This window comes from Pantherophis guttatus, chromosome 8, assembly GCF_059756535.1.
Source record: "Pantherophis guttatus breed Tessera chromosome 8, ASM5975653v1, whole genome shotgun sequence".
Taxonomy (NCBI): Eukaryota; Metazoa; Chordata; class Lepidosauria; order Squamata; family Colubridae; genus Pantherophis; species Pantherophis guttatus.
In genome coordinates, this window is record NC_142070.1 from 28,388,496 (window position 1) to 28,405,355 (window position 16,860).

General features: G+C 35.9%; 1 protein-coding gene across 12 annotated transcripts in view; it reads left to right on the forward strand.

Moving 5' to 3' along the window:
* Positions 1 to 16,860, forward strand: part of LRBA (LPS responsive beige-like anchor protein) — a 359,129-nt gene that overhangs the window by 327,098 nt on the left and 15,171 nt on the right. For 8 of the 12 annotated variants that reach the window (XM_034442710.3, XM_034442712.3, XM_060686875.2 and 5 more), the window contains 4 exons: positions 2,485 to 2,677; positions 4,638 to 4,700; positions 9,079 to 9,234; positions 15,882 to 16,049. In XM_034442710.3, the coding sequence (XP_034298601.2) occupies positions 2,485 to 2,677; positions 4,638 to 4,700; positions 9,079 to 9,234; positions 15,882 to 16,049 (580 nt within the window). The remainder of the gene's footprint in view (positions 1 to 2,484; positions 2,678 to 4,637; positions 4,701 to 9,078; positions 9,235 to 15,881; positions 16,050 to 16,860) is intronic. The other 4 variants (XM_060686876.2, XM_034442713.3, XM_087874512.1 and 1 more) reach the window with 1 other exon arrangement.

A 16,860-nucleotide genomic window follows, 5' to 3' on the forward strand; every position in this document is an offset into this window, starting at 1 on the left:
TTAAAGGAGCAATTTTTTATGTTAAGCAATAGAGGCTGAAAATTTTTGAAATGACTCTTCTATAGATGTTAGGGTTCTGATCCGACAGTACATAGCAAAGAAAGTCAACCTCTTAACAAATGAAACTTCTATTATCAAATAGAGTGATGAAGACAGGATGCAAAATTGCAAAGTGTAAAACATTAAAATTAAAATTAAAAAGTCTGCAATGCATTAGGCAAGTGATATTAAATAGGTAGTCTGTTGGCATAAATGTTTCCCTATTTATACATGGTCATGCTGGAATCCTAGTTTGCTCTGCCCTATGTGGAAAACTGTGTCAACTTGCCTGCTGCCAAGTTGCAGTTCTATGTCTTAAGTAGTTCCATAGCCACAAGGTTCTACTAGAAAAGCTATACTGAATTTTAGCTTTCCAGGAAGATGAAGGGTTAGGAAAAAGTGGTGTAGCAACCAAGGAATTGCTAGAAATTTAATTTAAATAAAAATATTATTTATAAAACTTCGACTTAAAATGTGATTGTTAATTGGGTTAGATCCAGATTAAGCTAACCTCTTGAAATCTATGAGATACTTAAATGAAACATAGTTAGAGATACTATGCGATTCTTGTAAAATTGGAGCATAAGAATTTCGTCTTTGTGATGGAATGTCTAATGGACCTTGAGAACATGGAGGGGGAGGTAAGAGAGTTAAGGGAAAAAATAGGGTTGGCGCATTACAGAAGAGAGTCCTGAATCCAAGGGAGCGGGAAGTGTGAGAATGAGACTGGGTAACTCTGCCTTAATTACATTAGTTATAAATTATGCGAAAGAATTATTTCAATAGGTTTTGGGGTTTTGTTATATTACCCTGATGATAATAATTAAGTTTAAGTTTAAGTTTATTAGATTTCTATACCGCCCTTCTCCCGAAGGACTTTGGGCGGTGTACAGCCATATTAAAACACATAATAATGATATTTCCATGAATCCAGTGTTTCCTGAACTTCCTAGCATTATGGAGTTGACAATATTACATCCTTCTTTATTTGTAACATTTCCTGATTTCCCCCACCTCATCCTTTATGTCAGGGTTCTCCAAACCTGGCAACTTTAAGACTTGTGGACTTTAACTCCCAGAATTCCCCAACCAGTATGAGATCCCTGCTTTATATTATTGATTTTTTTTTTTACCAGAAACAAATCAGTTGTGGAGGAAAAGATGGAATAGCTGCAGAAAATCTTTTGATTGATTAATAATATTTCCAAATTAAAACTTTTCATTTGGAAATATTACTTTGAATACAACATATTAATAAAATTGAACTTGCTTTAGTTTACTCTTCTTTAAAATTCATATCTGTTCTTTTTTCTATTCTTTAAAATCTACATCTATATTTATTTAAAATCTATTTCTATAGACTTGTATCATGAATGAAGTAGATATTGAAGGAAAACTTTGAAGCCATGGTATCTGTAATGTAACTGGACAGAAAACAGCCCAAAAATACATGCTTAATTGTAGAATCCATTGCTTAAAAATTAAATTAATATGGATTGACTAGTGAAATGATTTCCTGGAAATGTTGTATGAGACAATGAATAGGTGTTGATTCAGTTGAATATCAGCTACTACACTGTTAACTTCATTAGTACAAGTCTAAAATGGAATTTGACTTCAGATGTCACATCCTTATTTGTTATCATATAATATTGTTCTGCACTGAAAAAGCTAGTGATAAGTCTAAGGAAACATCAGCACATATTAATTTCATGAAAATATAGCAGCTGTAAAAACCTATATTCTACAATTAATTTGAATTAATATTCCTACATTAATGTCAAGATTTTCAAGCTGTATACCACGGGTGTCAAATTCGATGGTGTCACCATGTGACATATTGCAACATTTTTTTTTTGCCTTTGCAGAGCCAGGATGGGCGTGGTCTGTGCATGACACATCCGTCCCACAGGCCACCAGTTTGACACCCCTACTGTATACAATAATACTTAAAGTTCAATTTGAAAAAGACCCTTCATATGTTACTTTTTTAAAAAGCTGTGTCTTTTCCCAGGGCAGACATGTGGAGGGCAGACATGTGATCATGGAAACAAATGACACAGCTATTTTAGTTTTTTGGAGAACAAATTTTCATCTTCATGATTGGGGCTTTCTTTTCTTCACCTGAACCTGGTGATTGAGAAGCTTAGCAATTTTAATACACAGACACCTGGAAACGTTTTAATGATGACTTGCTGTAGATGTTGGATTTAGATTTTTTTTCCCTCTCCACTTAATTTTTAATGTGAAATCAAGGTATTCCTTAAAAATATAGTTTCCATAACCTGTGAAAAATTATTGCATTAGCATTCATTTGCAGCTGCTGATGCTTCTTGCTTCTTTTAACGGGGTCTTCACTGTTCCTGCACTTTCTTATCTTTCCAATCTTCTTTGCCTTTCCCTTTTTTCTCTCGTGGTTGGGATCTTGTTTTCCCCACTCAACAGTATCTCCTTCTCCAGAGTCCGTTGATGTTCACAGACCAAGCTCAACAGGATGTCATCATGGTCCTAAAATTTCCATCCAACTCTCCTGTAACACATGTAGCAGCCAATACTCAGCCTGGCTTGGCAAATTCTGCCGTGATTACTGTCACTGTCAACCGACTATTTGCTGTGAATAAGTGGCACAATCTTCCTGGTGAGTATAGAAATATTGATTACATAATTAGCGAAATAGTGTGTGGTGGTAAGGTGCAAAAGGGCTACTACTTTCCATAGTAGATTTAAGAAGTATAAGCATAGTTATATTTGTTCAATGGAGCTTTTAATAATTTCAGAAATGTCCTGCAGTAAACTATGCAAACTATATGTAATAATACATTATAAGAACGTCATTCTTTGGCATCAAGTTTTACTAAGTACTTGAGCAATATAAGCAATAAGTTTTACAATTTCTAGCAAGATGGTAGTTTCCTATCATTATTACTAGAAAATCTGGAAACAAAACTGTAGGCAGAGTTGAAATGTGAAATCTTGATTGGTTATTTTCAAAAATAATATAAAAATAACTATAAGCTTTGGGTTATCCTTGATTTGCTGTGTCAGTTTAAATTTGAGTAGTGGAAACAAATATATAAAATATATCTCATTTTAGGGCTATTACATGTGACCCCTGTAAATTCCAAATGTCCTTTGTCTATCTGCTTTTTACATCAAGGTTTTCCACTAGTCTAGGAATAATTGTAATTGAATACAAATGTTCATGTATTGGTTGGTAAATTGGTTGAAATGCTATTCCTGATAGGTGAACAACTTTACTCCAAATTTAGTCTGAACTGTCAGGGAGTGGATAATGTCTGCTTGTCAGTTGGCAGGATATTGGAGAAAAACAGCTTATCTTGTGGTTGCTTTTACATTTGAGCCAAATAGTACCGGTAAATAGTAAATGCATCCTATATTTCTGTTCTCAATTATTCCCATGTCCCTATTAACTCTTTTGTGCTTCACGAAAGTATCCCTCCTATCAAATCCTTTGTCCCCATCTTTTCCTTGCTGCTTTTGACTTTTGAAATTCATCAAATTTCTATGAAAAAAACCAATGTCCACTGTTTTATTACTACCAGCTATTTCAATGTCCTGCCTGGTCTCTTAGCCTTTTTATTCTTGTTTAAAATATTGTTTATTATTTTACTGTATAATTCCTATTGCAATTTTTTTAAAAAAATGAAAAATACAGAAATAACCATATTTCACTTGACACAGGTAAGTAAAATTGTATACATTTCATTCTGTTGATTTAACAGTATTTCACTGCTGAATACAGTAGAACATCTATCCTTACAGAGAAAAAACTTATATTGCTTATTATGATTTTACTGAATCATAGACTTCTAAATTCCACATGAACTATGTAATCATTCCAACAAAGCTAGTTTTATGATAAGCATATGCTTTGCAATTTGCCTGTGAAAAAGTGGAATATTGGGTGTATGATTTTTCTTACATTAGTTTCCATTATTGCAAAGTTTCATTGATGTTTTGAGAAAAATGTTCTGGGAATAATTATTTTGCATTTTAGCTTTAGGAAAAAAAAAGAATATTTTGAATACAAAAATTGTTCATACATTTTTATTAAACAAAACTAAATTACAAATGAGATTTTCCTCTGTTTATGCCACTTTTAAATGATAATATACCCCTTCGTATTATATGGTCTAAAAATCTCCTTTTTATATAAAACAATTATTTTTTATGAATATTACATTTGTGTTATCCTATTCAAAGGGTTTTTTTTTTTTTGTTCCCTTAAAGAAAGATGAGATCCACGATAGTTAGCAAGTGGCTGTCACATTTTGTTTTCAGCATTCTTTACCATTTGTTTTCTTTTTTGCAATATGAGAAGCTGCCGGTTAACCATCTGCTATAGTTTATGACCCAAATCTCTGGTGATGGCATACACTGAGAACAGAAATAAGATGAAATAAATGTATAAACAAGCCTTTAAAAAACTTGAAATTTTGGCTGATAGAATTTAATAAATTGGAGAAAATCCAATTCTTCAAAAGAGAGTATCACATGATTCTTGATTTATATGATTTTTTGGTGTGATTTTAGTACCTAAAATAGCACTATTTCTAAGCCTTTTCTCATTCTTTTAGCTCATCAAGGTGCTGTACAAGACCAGCCATACCAGCTGCCAGTGGAAATCGATCCTCTCATAGGTCTGTCACTTCCTTCTCTCTTTGCGATTCATTAAGCTCTGTATGGTGGCCCTGAAGTGTAGATTACGGTTGTTTTTCACTTGCTGGTTGCTGGGAATGGAATTTTCCTGATAAACCATTTGCATGCAAATTGGAATGCAATGAGCTGTGGCTATGCTGGTATTTCATCAACTCCCCCTCATTGGTTTGCCTAATTTGAACAGGCCTAGGACGTGTGTCAATGAAAATTAATATGGATGCCGTAATAATGTGTGATTGAGAATGCGCATGAAGTACTGTCAGGATAATATTGGGCCTTTTCATCACTCAGACTTGTTGATGAGCAAGAGCAAGGCACGTTATGATGAATTGGTGCACCAGTAATGTGATGGAGCTCTTTGCTGAGGAAATTTTCATAATAACAGTAGGGTTCTTAGCGGTGCTGTGTTGTGAAAAATAAAACTCTGGTGCCAGAATTTTATAATTACAGGAGATCAATCCTTTTTTCCACAGGCCTGCTGTTCAGGCTGATGGAATTAATGTGTAATTGCAGAGCAGATCCAGACTTGAAATAAATGGCTCAGTCATTTTGAGGTTACGATATTAGTACTTTTTTAACTAAAGTATGGTTGACTTCAGGATCACAACCAGGGAAGCAGGAAGATGGTTTTTCAGATAGATTAAATCTTATAATATATTTGATTCACAACTATTTTATTATGTTGCTTAAATCACAAAGAAAAAAATGCACTAGATGATTTGTGAACCTTTATTTTTAGGCATTGGTAAATTTCATATAATATATTCTGTAATGTATTTATCACAACTCTTGGGAAGCATCAGTAGATATTTATCAGATGAACTGATAAACATTTTATACTCAATGTTTAAAACATAGGACTGTTATTCTATTCAGCCCTTATCATGGATGTCTGCAAGATTTATTATTGCAGTTAGCAAAATACAGGATGTAATTCAGGGGTGGGCTTCAAAAATTTTAGCAAGGGTTCTCTGCCCAGTTGCTGGGTGGGCGTGGCCATGGTGGGCATGGCCTAGTCAGCCTCCTGCACCACAGCGGGAGGGCGTTTTTGCCCTCCCTGAGCTCCGGAGGATTTTCTTGAGCCTCCAGGAGGGTGAAAACAGTCTCACCAAGCTCCATAGGCCCTCTGGAGGCCCCGAGCCTCCGCACGCGCCCTGCACTTACCTGCATCCAAAACGGGCCGTGTGGAGACTCCTGGGAGGGGCAGGAAGGGCCAGGCAGGAGTGGGATTTGGGGGTTCTCCGAACTGCACAGAATCTTAGCTAGAGATTCTCCCGAACCCCTGAGAACCCACAGCAGCCCACCCCGATATAATTTTACTTTGGAAATGTAGTACAATAACACACCTTTTCTTTTATGTTTATTCCACATTAATATTTAGCATGCAACTGATAAATTGGATCCTAAGATTATCTCCCTTTGATAGAGGGAGGGAATCATGAAATGCAAAGTTAGTTTTATTCATATTAGTATCTATTGAATAAATGGCACTTAAATCAGTAGATAAATATGCTAAATCTAGGTGCAGTCTGAAAAAGATATTATCCTAAACATGTTAAGAACTGTTGCATGTGTAACTATTGATAACATTAAAGTTATAGCTAGAAATTATATCTGGAGTTAACACTTAAGCAGCTTGTTTTAGGATGTTTATTAATATTGTAAATTACTGCAAATGATCTGCAATACTATTATGAAATACAGGCAGTCCTCAACTTTTGACCGGTCACTTAGGGTATTCGAAGTAATACAGACCCCCACTCCAAACATACTTATGACCCAGTTCTGATAGCCAGTGCCCCCTATGGTCATATGATCACATTTCAGGCAGTCAGCAACTACCCCAGATTTTCAGTCATTTGCAGTGTCTGGCAGTCACATAACAATTTATGATGCTTTTGCTAAAAATGCCTAGGTTCACCTAATAAATGAAATATAGATGAAATCTCATCTGAAGTTATCCTTTAAATCACTACTATACCCAATTTCCATACTATATTTATTATATTTATCTATACAGTGTTTAATATATCTTATTATATTATTTTATATATGCAGTGTTGCTGCAGTACATAGACCACAGGTTTCCCTCTTCAAATAAAGCTCCTAGTGATCTACAATCTCTATAATGAATTAAATCATTAAGGGTTATATAACAGGTAGTCCTCAAGGTATAACCGTAATCCCTTAGGGTTGTAAATAAAAATTGTCACAAAATGAATCAGACTTATTTTTACATCATTTTTTTAAATACAATTGTAAAGCAAATCGATCAAGTTATTAAGTGAAAAAGAAAATTGAGCTTGCTGTTTTCTTTGGATCGTTAAATGATCTCCACAAGCAGAAGTAGTATGCTCCGTCCCATATTTGGGTAGACCAGGTTGCCCTGATAGACCAGTCTCACCGGGAAAAAACACTTGATCTTCACAATTGTTAAGTGAACCAGTGGCTGAAACTAATAAGAAACCATTTCTACAAGAAAAAGAGAAAATTGGCAGAGTGGGTAAAGCACTAGAACATTCACTGCTAGAATTGAAAGCAGTGCATAGAAGCTGCCTTTTAATTAAAAACAAAAACAGGTGATCTCAAAGCACACGCAAACTAACACAGTGAGTGGAATACAAAGTAACTTGCTGAAAGCAATCAAAACACTTGCAAACAAACAGTACAGTAGAATACAAAGGAATTTTACAGTACTGAATCTGCTTTCTGTAGAATTTATTGTACTAGTATTTCTGCAAACAATTCCAAGGCAAATACATACAAATACAATCATGGAAAAAAAAACCTTTATCTTTGAAAAATTCTAACAGACAAGTACAGCAATTTGTAAAATCCTTACTTCCTTACAAATACAGGTAATCCCCGGGTTACATGTGTTCCCTTAGTGACTGTTCGAAGTTATGCAATAAGCGCCCTCTAATGTTTATGAACAAGTCCCAAAATTACGAATGTTGCAGCACCACAACAGTTGTTCACGCTTACAAACCACCGTAGAGGCTATGCAACATTTATCCTGCCTATTCACACTACCTCGCCAGGTCTTCACAGTTACTCTGTCTGTGGAGACTCACTTATTTTGCAAAGATCTCCCCTCTGTTGCGGTTTTTTTGACTACTTTGTTGCTTCAGGCTTTCGGTGCATTTTTTAGAGAACAAAAGCCTAATGTACTCTAAAGTACTGCGAGATCAGTAGCATGAGATCTTGTGCTAATGATCTCATGTGATCTCGCACTTTAGGCCTCTATTCTCTGCGAATTGAGGACATTTGAAAACGGAGGGAAGGCTTTGGTCCTTCAGGTCTTTCCTCCGTTTGCTGTTTCCTTGCCAAAGCCTGCAGGGAGATTACATCCTTGTAGGCTTTGGCAACCCTTTCAAAAAAGCCTTTGTTGACACTAGTGAAGCTATGTTCCTATTGGAAAAGGCTTTTTGCAAATGGCTGCCGAAGCCTACAGGGATGCAATCCTCAAGCGCTTTGGCAGCGAGAAAGGAGGCCCGGAGTTGCACATGTGGGCCTCCGGGCCTCCTTTTCTATAGCCAAAGCCTTCCTCAAGCAGTTCAGCGGAGAGAAAGGAGATCTGGAAGGGCGCGCGTTGGACTCCGTGCCTCCTTTTTCATTGCCGAAGCCTTTCTCAAGTGGTTCAGTGGCGAGAAAGGAAGCCCGGAATGGTGCATGCAGCAAAGAAGAGCAGGGAAAAAAACAGGGTAGAGAGGAGACAGATCATCAGATAAGTGAGCCAGCACAGCAGGATGGGGGGGCAGCAATTGTGGGGACCCCAAGAGAGGGAGAATGAGGTATCTCTGGGTCAGGGAAGGCCTTAGGTGGTATGAAACAGGTGGACTGTTCCATCACTAGAGCCCCCCATGGCTTTCCCTACCCCAAGATACTTCATGTGCACTTAACAAGCCGCACATTCAGTTAGCGAGTGCAGGGGTGAAAGGCGGGAGTGATCACATTCAAAGTACAAGATGCTGTAAATACACTTTGGTGATGCATTTGTAACTTCAAATGGCCTTTAAACAGCCACTCATAATTTGAGGACTACCCATACTTTGTCAAGCTTTACCTGTATTAATTTATATTTACTAAAATTGAAGTTGTTTTGCAAGCTGAACTTGCACTAAAATGAATTTTATCATATCCCTAGTTTTGAGAGAGATAGTCAGAGCCTTATAAGATTTATTTCTTGAAATAATCTGAGCACCCTGTATTATAATTGAGCAAAAAGAAATGGAAATAAAATCTCCCAAGAATCAGATTCTTATTGATTTAAGATTATTTGGCAAGAAATTAAAACTTATTTTGCAATTGGAATAAACTATTATTTCTCTCTTGTCTTTTCATTTTCTTCTTTTTTAGCTAGCAATACAGGTATGCACAAAAGGCAAATCACAGATCTTCTGGACCAAAGTATTCAAGTCCATTCCCAGTGCTTTGTTATCACGTCAGATAATCGCTACATCTTGGTCTGTGGATTTTGGGATAAAAGTTTTCGGGTGTATTCTACTGATACAGGTGAGTTAATGTAAAATATTAATCTTTTTCTGAAACTGTTTAATTAAACTGTTAAAACTTTGTGCACAATTTTTACAAAGCAGCAAAACTGACTACCGGTAGTCCTTGACTTAAATTGGTCACTTAGCAACCATTCAAAGTTCTGAGGATTCCATAAAAGATACTTTTACCCAGTTCCAATGTTCCTATAGCTAGTCCCCACTGCAGTCATGTGACTGCATTTTGGTCACTCGGTAACAAGCCCACCTATACAGCCATTTGCAATATCCTGTACTCACATGACTGCGATTTTAGCTGAAAACCAGTGTTTACTTCTGTTTCTAGCAAAAGTCACCATGCAGTGGGTTCACTTAATGAGTACAACGCTTGTTTAATGACCATGGTGGTCACTTAATGACTACCATCAAAAATCATAAAATGAGTTCAGTCATACTATGACCTGATTTACAACCATCACAATTTACAACTATAATTGACAGGCTCAGTTGCAGTTAAGGACTAACTATATTAATTAATTTTGTTTTTAACATTTAAAAAAGAAGGAATATCAAATTTTATATCCTTGCTGTAAAGTGTAAGAAAAACACTTGACTCTTCCAAAACATCTCTGTAACTTTACGTCAATGATATTTTATCTTACAGGAAACAAAAATACACCCACTGTCTCCTATCAGCCTATTATTTTCTGCCCTCAAGAAATCAAATATTGCTTTTTGCTAACATTTCAACACTGGTTGAAACATTGTCTGCCATATAATGGTACCTTTACTCCTTCCTTTTTGCATCATTCTGAAAGTTCATTAGTAGTGCCAAATGGAATATTTAGTTAAATTGTAGGGAGCATTGGCTTTGCAGGACAAGAGAAGATTTGACTGGTTGAAGAAGGTCAAGTTTGGCTTTTAGCTTGGGTTCCCAAAGCGAACTTTACCTTCAATTTCTTTTCCACTCTCTTGCCTCTTTAAAATACATAATTGTAATGTATTCCTGATGTTTTTCTTCTTGTATTCCTTAGCACAAAATATAACATGAGTGGAAGAACACAATGTAGAATAGATTAAGTTGAAACTATTGTAATATTATTTAGATTGTTATAATGACATGCACCCATTTTTATTAAAAAAAACACATCTGTGAAGATCTAATATAGAGATAATAGATACACACAAAAATCTACTACCTTTATGTTCTTTATTATTTTCATTCTTGCTTCCACCCTAGCCACAAGAATAATATTTGGAAATAAATATTAAAAATATACATTGTGCTAAATAATATAAAACTCTGCAGTTTCATCTCTGACATAATATAAAAATATTAAAACACAGTATTAAAATTAAATTAAAATATGATAAAACATACTATTTAAAAAGATATGGTTAGAGGGGAAAGGATTGATTTTGATAGTCCATGAAGTTCATGTAAAATAATTTTGCCATAGGATACCTAATAGATGTAATTAGTAGATGGCCTATGGATTATAGCAGGAAAATACTCCAGAGAGTGGTGTCACTGTATAAAAGATCAACTCAAGTATAAAATGTAAATGACTCACTCGGCCAGTCCTGCAACATATAAGCGGTTAATTCAGCAAGCATCTTGGTATCAAGTTGATTAGGAGTTTGTGTATCACAAGTTGTGTAAACTTCTCCATGGTCAGTAGCTATTTCATAGCTAATACATTTGTTTGAACAATATGTAGTCACTTTTCTCTACTTAGTAAACTTGTCCCAAACTACACCTGCTAAAGCTTCTGGGCTAAATTCAACGAAAGGTCTATAGCAGGGTGTCAAACTCAATTTCATTGAGGGCCACATCAGCGCTGTGTGACTTCGGGAGGGGTGGGGGACATGGCCAGGGTGGGCATGGCCAGCTCAGCGTCACTTGTGTTGGGGGTATCTGTGGGGGCCCGAGCGCTCTGCCAGAGAAAATGGGCTCCCGAGCTCCGTTTTCAGCTGTGACAGCCTCCTGCAATCCTCTGCCAGTGAATACGGAACTCGGGAGGGCCCCGTGCAGCTCACCTGAGCTCCATTTTCACTGGCAGAAGCACCATGGGCCAGTCCTTTGCTGTTTCCAGGGCGGCCCCATGGGCCACATCTAAGCACCCTGAAGGCCAGATCCTGCCCCCGGGCCTTGAGTTTGACACCTCTGGTCTATAGAGAGAAGGTGATAATCCATATCTCATAATTACCAGTGTTTAGACTGTCCCTGTCCATGAATGGGTATAGATAGTATACTATACCATACAAATGGTTGATTGAATCAATAAATACAATTCCTGTATTCTGGAGCTGTTCACACACAAGTGTCTGTTCAATCTTCACAAAATATATACTGATGGTTGTTGTCCATATCAGCTATTGTGGAATCCACATATTTTATCTCAACAATAGGTTTAGGCTGGCCCTTTACCTTTCTAAGTTACAGATCCATCTCTATATTTTCCATCTGCTTGATATCTTGGGTATCTGCATCAAAGTCCCACATTCTTTTTTCTTATTGCTGCAGTCATTTAGTCTTCTTAATTTTTGCATCTGGCTTCAGCTTTTCTTCTTCAGAACAAGGCTATTAAGTTGCAAAGTATGACTCATAACTTAATTCATTACATCACTGGTATTACCCCACCTTGGTTAGGCTGATAGTAGACAACTTAGTTGTGGTATAGTTTTTCAGATTACAGATAAAATCTTCAACAGTTCACACACACACAAAGTTAGAGTAAAAACAACACAAATTTTGAATTAAAGAGATGAGATAGAAAAAGGTAATAAAAATGTAAAAAACATAAAAAAGATGTAGATAAGATGTAGATGTACATAAGAAAGAAAAAGAAAAAATACAATAAAAAATATTTTCTACTAACAGAACTAATAAATTAATGTATATTTTTGCTCCCTTTTTCTAAAGTTACATCAAAGTTTCCTTCTTTCCATAATCTTCCCTAATTTTCTAATCATGAAATCTATAAACCGTCAGTTCATTTTTGTTTCTTTTTTCAGCAAGAGTCCATAAGAAGTTGTTCTTTTTTCACAAAATTCTATAAGGAGTGATGTGTCATTTCACATCATACCTTCATCATATGCATTGATCCTGTCAGTACTAGCAATGGCTTTGACTTCTGAGCTTTTAGCCAATGGATATCTTTTGAAATTGAAGGCCAAAATTTTTCAGTGACTTTTTTATACGTGAAACTTGAAACATAATACAGCTGTAGTTCCATACTGGTGCTCTTATGCTTACTTGATTCAGACCTGTTCTGGGAATTTAAACAGTTCAAATTACTATGGCTAGTAGCATCTAGAAACAAACAAATGTGTTCCATCTGTTCATTGTTTAACATGTAGTTCTGGAGCTGGTGTTCTGGCCACTACATCCTTCTTTTTTCAATCCATTTGGCTAGAGTATAAATCACTTTAATTCATTCAGCTGCATCCATAGACTTGCACAACCTATTTGGAGTTCAAAACTGAACTTGTTCTGTTGCTTATAATTTTTCACCTTATTTATTTTACTTAATTAGAAGACATATAATACATATCCACACATCTGATCACATGAATCTGGTAGCCAGCAGACATTTAAAATCAACAGTAATTCAGTACAAATAAATAAAATATTTATTTATTTATTGTGTAAATAAAATAACAGAGGCCTTTAAGGCTAACAGAATTAGATCTGCCTGATTCTTGAAGAAAGTGTTGTTCCATATAGCAGGCACTACAACATAGAAGGCATATTTCCTGGGTTCCGTTGATTGATACAACCAGAGCACGCTGCAGATAGCTTGCCTCTGTGTCTACCACTCTGGATCATGAAAATGGTTGCCTCCTTTGTCTAAGCAAACAGTATAGCTGAGAAATAAACTTCTGTAGAAGGTAACTTAAATGCATTGAGTTTAAGAGCCGGTGCTTCTTTAAAGGTGGTCCTTGATATAAGACTGATAGTTTAATGATTGTTCAAAGTTATGAGTGCCTTGGAAAGGGTGCTTTTGGCTGTGTCATATGTTGTACCATTAATCACTTCTCCCACAGTCATTTGGCCACAATTTGGCTGCTTGGCACCAGCTTGGTTGTAGAATTCCGTGATATGACTCTGATTTGCGATGTTTTTTCCCATTTTTCCAGCAAAAAAGCCTGTTCACGAAAAAGTATTTGCTTAACAACTGTGTGATTTACTTAACAACCATCATAAAAATGGCAGAAAGATCAGATCCAATCACTGGGACCTTGATTTACAATTGCAAAGACTTACAACAGAAATTCCAATCCGAAGTATGGCCTTTGAACAGTTGAGAGTCAGTCACAAGAAATGTTACTGATATAAAGAAGAAGAAAGAACCAGAGAGATTTGCTAGAAAGTATAACAGTAGAAATATAACAGTAGGTTATGGGGTGCATGTGCTCCTCTCAGTTTTGTTTTTCAACCCCTGGAAAACAAAATCATTTTTTTAATTTGAGGGAAAGTAGAAGGTAAAATGATTGCAATCTTTTATAGGAGTCTTGGAGTCTTAGTGTATGATCACTTGAATATGAGCCAACAATTTGCAGTAGCAGCTAAAAAAGCTAATACAATCCTGGATTATATAAACAGAGGCATAGAATAAAGATCATGTGAAATATTAGTACTGCTTTATAAAACCCTAGTAAGACCAAACCTGGAATACTGCAATCAATTTTGGTTACCATACTACAAAAAAAGATGTTGATACTTTGAAAAAAGTTCAGAGAAGAGCAACTAAGATGATCAAAGGCCTGGAAACTAAAACATATGAAGAATGGCTTCAGGATTTGGGTCTGGCTAGTCTAAAGCAAAGAAGAATTAGGGGTGACATGATAGCAGTATTCCAGTTCTTGAGGGGCTGGCACAGAAAAGAGGGGATCAAATTATTCTCCAAAGCACCGGAGGGCAGGAGAAGAAACAATGACTGGAAACTAATCAAAGACAGAAGCAACCTGGAATTAAGGAGAAACTTCCTAAAAGTGAGGACAATTAATTAGTGGAACAACTTGCCTCCAGAAATCGTGGGCACTCCATCACTGGATGTTTATAAGAAGAGTCTAGACGGTCATTTATCTGAAATAGTATAGGGTCTCCTGCTTGAGCAGGGGGCTGGACTAGAAGACCTCCAAGGTCCCTTCCAGCTCATTCAAATTTCATAGAACCAATTTTATCATTAAAGTACTTGATAGTCCATATTTTCCAATTTGGGTCATCCCTGCTAGAACAGTAAATAATTGGATTTCAATTTCTTTTGCAAACAAATAGAAGAAAAGATACTGTTTAATAAAATATGTATTTCATCCGTGGAAAAAAAACCAATAACCTATGGAATTTTAGTTTAATTCAACTTTTTTCATAAAGACAAAATTCAGCTTTGTCTTGCATATTTAAAATGTATAATAGAATACTTGTAGAAAGAAACCATTAATATATAATGGAAAAGCAAAGGGATTCAAAGAATATTTGTCTGAAAGGTTTTCATTAATTATCTGTCCTGTTCCTGAGTTGTGAAAGGAAGGAAAAATTACAGAATAAGATTATAAGAATAGTTAATAGCAAGTTCAATTATATTTTAATATTTATGTAAATTAATCTTATTCAGATTTCAGATGAGAGCGTTGTAACAGCAGATATCTTGAATGTAAGTTATGTATTCTGAAAACAACTAGCATTGCAGAATTGCAATCAACTCTCTGATAATGGTACATATTATTTTCAGATAGCTTTTTAAAGTCAATGCTGCAAAAACTGCTTTTTTAAAAAAAGGTATTGCAACTGTCAAGATATTAATAAAAACTGACTCCAGTATAAGTCATTTTCCTATATTTTCTAACAAATATAAAATCAACACTTTAGAATTTTCAAAACAAACTTCAGAAATATTTGTTTCTTTGACTGACTGATTTCAGAGTCTAACTTTCTCTGCGGCTTTCTCTATTTGTCCACACTTCACTGAATAAACATAGCTTATTAATCATGCATTAACAATAAGAAAATTAAAAAAGGAGGTCAGGTATTTCAGATACCATGAACTAAGTGGCTGAATATGTATGAATACCTATTAGGATACCATAGGAGCATTATGCAGTATCTTACCTCTGTCCCAGCAGTAATTATTATCAGCTACTTTATAGGACTGCCATAAACCATACTCCCCTCAATGTGAATAATATATGAATGGATTTTGAATGGACAAGGTACTTTGTAAATATAACTTTTTCTTATCTGAATGATAGAAGAATGAAACAATAAAAGAAATATATAGTTGTCATTGCCTTTACTTGCTGTGTATTTAAGACTTTGTTTTCAATAATCAGGAGTAGAAAACTGGAAAATAATTTGTGAAGTTCTTTTTTGTAATAATTGATTATCCTGTGCAACGTTTGACAATGCTAAACAAATCTCAAGGCATATAGCAGTTATGAGTTGTCTAAATCAAATAAATGATGGAAAGAGATTCTTTTCTCAGAAGATAGTTGGACAGACAGTGCCTTGGCTTCTAGAATAACCAGGACCTTTTAATTTTATTCTTTCCAACTGAAGAGAACATTGGAAATTAATTATGTAGTGAGGGTGGGATCCAATCCGTCAATATGAATCCTACAATATGTGGTCTTACTATGAATGAAAAAAATGTTTGTATGTTTCAGGAAAACTAATGCAAGTTGTGTTTGGACACTGGGATGTTGTTACCTGCCTTGGCCGCTCTGAATCTTATATTGGAGGAAACTGTTATATTCTATCAGGGTCTCGCGATGCCACTCTGCTGCTATGGTACTGGAATGGTAAAACCAGTAGCATTGGTGATAACACAAATGGTAAGGAGATCTTTATTCTGATTTTTACCTATGGCAAATCCAGCATCAAATACTGTTAAAGTTAAGGAATTAGTAGACAAGGACAACATTTGGAGCCCAATTTATCAGAAACATTCTCCAAGATTACAGGCACCATATTCTTATTCATTAGATGTAATTACTGCAAGTTATTCTACAGAACATTATTTCCAGAGCAATACGCATTTTAATCCAGGGTTGCAATGCAACCTCCCCGCACCAAATGCCAACATTTGTAGAATCATAACAATCATTACATGCATACATTTCATGGATTCAGGCATCTGTCACTAGATGCCTGGAATAATATTCTGATATTTGGGTAAATTCATTTGGTTCTCTTTGCATCCTTCAGATTGCAGAGCTGTTTTATGAACAGAGAAATAAAAAAGTAAATTGGTTCAAATTTAATTGTAATCTCTTTAGGTCAAGGGTGTCAAACTCAATTTCACTGAGGGCCACATCAGGGTTGTGTTCGACCTTGGGGGGCCAGGGTGGATATGGCCAGCTTGATGTCACTTGTGTGGTGGTCCAAGTACTCTGCAAGCGAAAACAGGCTCCCGAGCTCCATTTTCAGCTGCAACGGCCTCCTGCAACCCTTTGCCAGCAAAAACGGAGCTCCTGAGCTCCCTTTTTGCTGGCAGGTGCTGCGGGCAGGTCCTTTGCTGTTTCTAGGGTGCCTCCGCGGGCCATATCTAAGCACTCTGTAAGCCAAAACTGAGCCCCGAGCCTTGAATTTGACACCTCTGGTCTAGGAAATAGTATGTGCATTGATGTATGTGTATGTATGAGA